Raw genomic sequence first — 3,605 nt, 5'->3', positions numbered from 1 at the left:
GGACAGTTGTGGGGAGCCGCCAGAGACTGCTCCAAATGGGGACTCAGCAGCCAGTGCAGGGGGCAGGGCGGGCACAGACCCAGGCTGTGTGTGTGTGGGGGGGGGGTAGGAGATCAGCACAACCCACGTGCAGGGGGCACAGGGCGGGCACAGACCCAGGCTGTCTGCGGGGTTCAGTACAGACCCAGGCCGGGTGCTGTGGGGTACATGTCAGCAAATGATCAATAGAAGCCTTATCTCCGGGGTCCAGCCGCAGCTGGGCCACGCCTCCCGCCTGTTACGGAGCCGTTTGCTGCTGCCCCCGATAACGCTGCCCCCCCGGCTGAGCTGGGGCCCGGGTGCTGCCAGTCTGAGCCTGACGCCCTGCGGAGCAGACACAGACAGCGCCAGTGTCGCAATGAGCCGCTCCCCGCTGACCCTCCTCGTCATCCTCAGCCTCCTTGGGGGCTGCGGTGAGTGGCCAGGAGCCCGCCCTGGACAGGGGAGCCCTGAGGGGTAACACGTCCCCCAGCTGCAGGGCAGAGCCCCCTGGGCAGGGTGTGGAAGGCTCAATCGGGGGGCATGGGAGACCCCCCCATCCCCAGCCCCCGCTGGCTGGGCCGGGGGCTGGAGAGAGCAGGGCAGACACAATCACCCCCCCATCCCCCCTTCTGTCCCCGCCACGGGTACCCCACGGCTTTACCGGGGCCGCTGCTCCCTGGCTGAGGGGCTGTCAACATCACCCCCAGACCAAGCCGGTCTCCGTGTCACCCCCTCCCTGGCCGCTGACCCTCCCTGCTGTCTGTGCCCGGTGCAGCCAGCAAGCTGGCGGTGGAGACGGACGCTTCCCCCATGCGAGCCAAGGTGGGGGACAACGTGGTGCTGAAGTGCCAGTTCTCCGTGGCGCGGCCCCCCGTGGACCTGAGCCAACTGGTGGTGCAGTGGTTCCACCGGGGTGGGCAGCTGGTGGAGTTCGACAACGTGGTGAGCGGGAGCCGGCCGGGCGCCAACCTGAGCATGGAGGGGCTGCGGAGCGGCAACGCCGCGCTCTACTTGAGCAAGGTGACCCTGGAGAGCGCCGGCAACTACCGCTGCTACATCACCTACATGCACGACATGCGCATCAAACAGGTCGTCCTCCACGTCGAGGGTAAGGCGGCCGGCCCGCCAGGGGGCCTGCTATGGGTCGTGCTATGGGGCCTGCCTTGGGGCCTGCCAGGGGTCATGCCACGAGTCCTGCCACGGGTCGTGCTATGGGACCGTGCATGGGGCCCTGCCAGGGGTTGTGCCACAGGTCCTGCCAGGGGTCATGCCATGGGGCCTGCCAGGGGTTGTGCCACGGATCCAGCCATGGGTCGTGCTATGGGGTCCTGCCACGGGTCGTGCTATGGGGTCCTGCCACAGGCTGGCCAACACTCCCCTTGCTCTCCAGAGAGCTGGGAACTCCCACCCACAGCCAATGCTCCCACCCCATTCCCGCCCACCCCGGACAGAGCTCCCGCCCCCTGCCCACAGCGCCCCCTGCTGGGAGAGGGTGGGCGGGCATAGTTGGAACCTGCCCCCCCCAGCGCCCCCTGCTGGCCGAGGCGGGGGCTGCAGCAGCTGCAGTTGCTGCCCTGCTGATGGAGGCGGCTGGGGCTGCAGGGGCAGACGTGCGCCAGTCGTGGTGACGGGTGTCCCCGGTTTGTGCCCCTCAGACCCCTCGAAGACGCCCACGGAGGAGCCGGAGGCCGTGGCCCCTCATGCCTGTGCCCCCGACCCCCACCCCCTGGTGGTGAAGAAGCTGGACCAGGTGCTGAGCATCCTGCAGCAGATCAGCCGCAAGCTGGACGTGATGGGTGCCGGGGCTGGCGGGGAGGCCTGACCCCAGCCCTGACTCCAGGGTCACCCGGGCTGCACGGGATGATCTTGGTGCTGTGGGGGCATCTATGGGGCCAGCGGGGGGGGGGAATGGCGAGAGTAGCAGGGGAGGCATCGCGGAGGGAAAGAGCCAGGGAACTGCTGGGACAGGATCGGGGCCCGGGGGGGCAGAGGGGGGTGGGGGCTACACATTGAGGGAGGGGAAGGGGGCTTTGCTTAGTGCTGCATGTGGGGCGAGGTAGCAGGAGGTTATGCTGGGGGGGGCTGTGCATTGGGGGGATGGGGGGAAGGGGGTTCATCTTTAGGATGGTCCCATTGGACAGCACCGGGACGCAGGTTGTGAGCTGTTGTCTGAATAAAGCTGGTGGTGCTGCACAGTCCATGTCCTCGTCTGTGATGTGGGGGTCAGGGGGGTGAACCCCGCCGCTGAGCCCCCATCCCAGCCCCACATTCTCTGTGTCTGGGGCGGTGGGACAGGCCCCCTGGGAGGGGAACGGGGGCTGCCCCATCCCAGGGGGTGCAGGGTCCGGCCCCTCTCCCTGATTGGACGCTGCCCTGGAGGGAGCAGAGGGTGTCCCATGTCCAGGGCATTGCCTGAGGCCTGGCTGGGCTCGGCCAGCGCTGCCCCAGGAAGGGGCGACTATAATCCGAGGGGAGCGGAGCCCAGAGCCGGGTGGGGGGTGAACCACCCCAGGCTGGGGTCCCCACGCTGACCCAGAGCAGGCCTGGGGCAGGGAACCGCCCCCCATGCCTGGCTGGGATAGCCCTACATGGGTGCCATGGGAAGGGGACACAGGTGTCCTGGGGGTACCTGGGTCCTGACCCCAAGAGGTCACCGGCTGCCCCAGGATAAAAACAACCCAGGCAGACGGCACCGGTGTGCCTGGGGGGGATGGGACGGGACATGGCAGCCAATCAGGGGGCTACTGGCCACTTTCGGGGCTTATCGGGGTCCTGCCACATGGCTGGCCCTTTATCAGTGCAGGCCTGGCACGGCCGGTGCAGTGACGGTGCCTCCTGCCCCCTGCACGCACCCCCGGAGATGTGTCTGCGCGGGGCCGTGCTGGCCCTATGCTGCACGGCAGCTGGTGAGTATGGGGCCAGTCCCGCCGCAGGTCCCCCGGGGTCTCCCCAAGACTGGCCCCTCACTGCCCCGGGGTCTCCCCGAGACTGGGCCCTCACTGCCCTGGGGTTCCCCTGTGACCTCCCTGAGACAGGGCCCCTCGCTGCCCTGAATCTCCTCGAGACAGGGCCCCCCACTGCTCATTGGGGTTCCCCTGAGACAGGGCCCCCCACTGTCCTGGGTCTCCCTGAGACTGGCCCCCACTGCCCATGGGGGTTCCCCTGTGACCTCCCTGATACTGGCCCCCCCACTGCCCCTGGGGTTCCTGTGACCTCCCCAAGACAGGGCCCCCCACTGCCCTGGGATCTCCCTGCGACAGGCCCCTTGCTACCCTGGGGGGGTTCCCCCTGGCTCTGCCCAAGACAGGCAGGAGGGCGAGGGGGGTGGGAGCCAGCTCAGGGGGGAGATGACAGCTGCCCCTGCTTCCCCAAAGCGGAAGGGCCAGGCAGTTCCCCCCATCACACCCCCAGGGCAGGGTGTGGGGACCCCAACAGAGCTGGGGTCTTTGTCTGCTCCACAGACAAAGAGCCGGAGACACTTTCTCCTTTCCCAGACACACAGCTCGGGATCTCATTCCCCTGGTCCCAGCACACAGGGCTGTTCACAGACAACTGCTTGGAGACCGGGGTAGCTCCCTCCACAG

The 3,605-nt window shown here is 68.2% G+C and overlaps 1 protein-coding gene across 8 annotated transcripts; it reads left to right on the top strand.

The window, feature by feature from the left end:
* The first annotated feature begins 202 nt into the window (after nt 1-202).
* Nucleotides 203-2,216, top strand: LOC119857454 (tapasin-related protein-like). Of its 8 annotated transcripts, none has more exons than XM_043517059.1 (5): nt 203-452; nt 797-1,160; nt 1,197-1,224; nt 1,274-1,491; nt 1,545-1,744. In XM_043517059.1, the coding sequence occupies exons 1-5, from the start codon at nt 218-220 to the stop codon at nt 1,600-1,602; spliced, it is 903 nt and encodes a 300-aa protein (XP_043372994.1). In that variant the 5' UTR covers nt 203-217; the 3' UTR covers nt 1,603-1,744. The 8 variants fall into 8 exon arrangements, with proteins under 8 accessions (XP_043372994.1, XP_043372993.1, XP_043372995.1 ...); XM_043517058.1 differs by having other exon boundaries at nt 1,197-1,257; nt 1,342-1,491; XM_043517060.1 differs by having other exon boundaries at nt 1,197-1,305; nt 1,367-1,491.
* The last annotated feature ends 1,389 nt before the right edge of the window (nt 2,217-3,605 follow it).

This window comes from Dermochelys coriacea, chromosome 6 (assembly GCF_009764565.3).
Source record: "Dermochelys coriacea isolate rDerCor1 chromosome 6, rDerCor1.pri.v4, whole genome shotgun sequence".
NCBI lineage: Eukaryota > Metazoa > Chordata > Testudines > Dermochelyidae > Dermochelys > Dermochelys coriacea.
The sequence above is the reverse complement of the archived record's forward strand: the minus strand, read 5'-3'. Positions and strand labels throughout refer to the sequence as shown.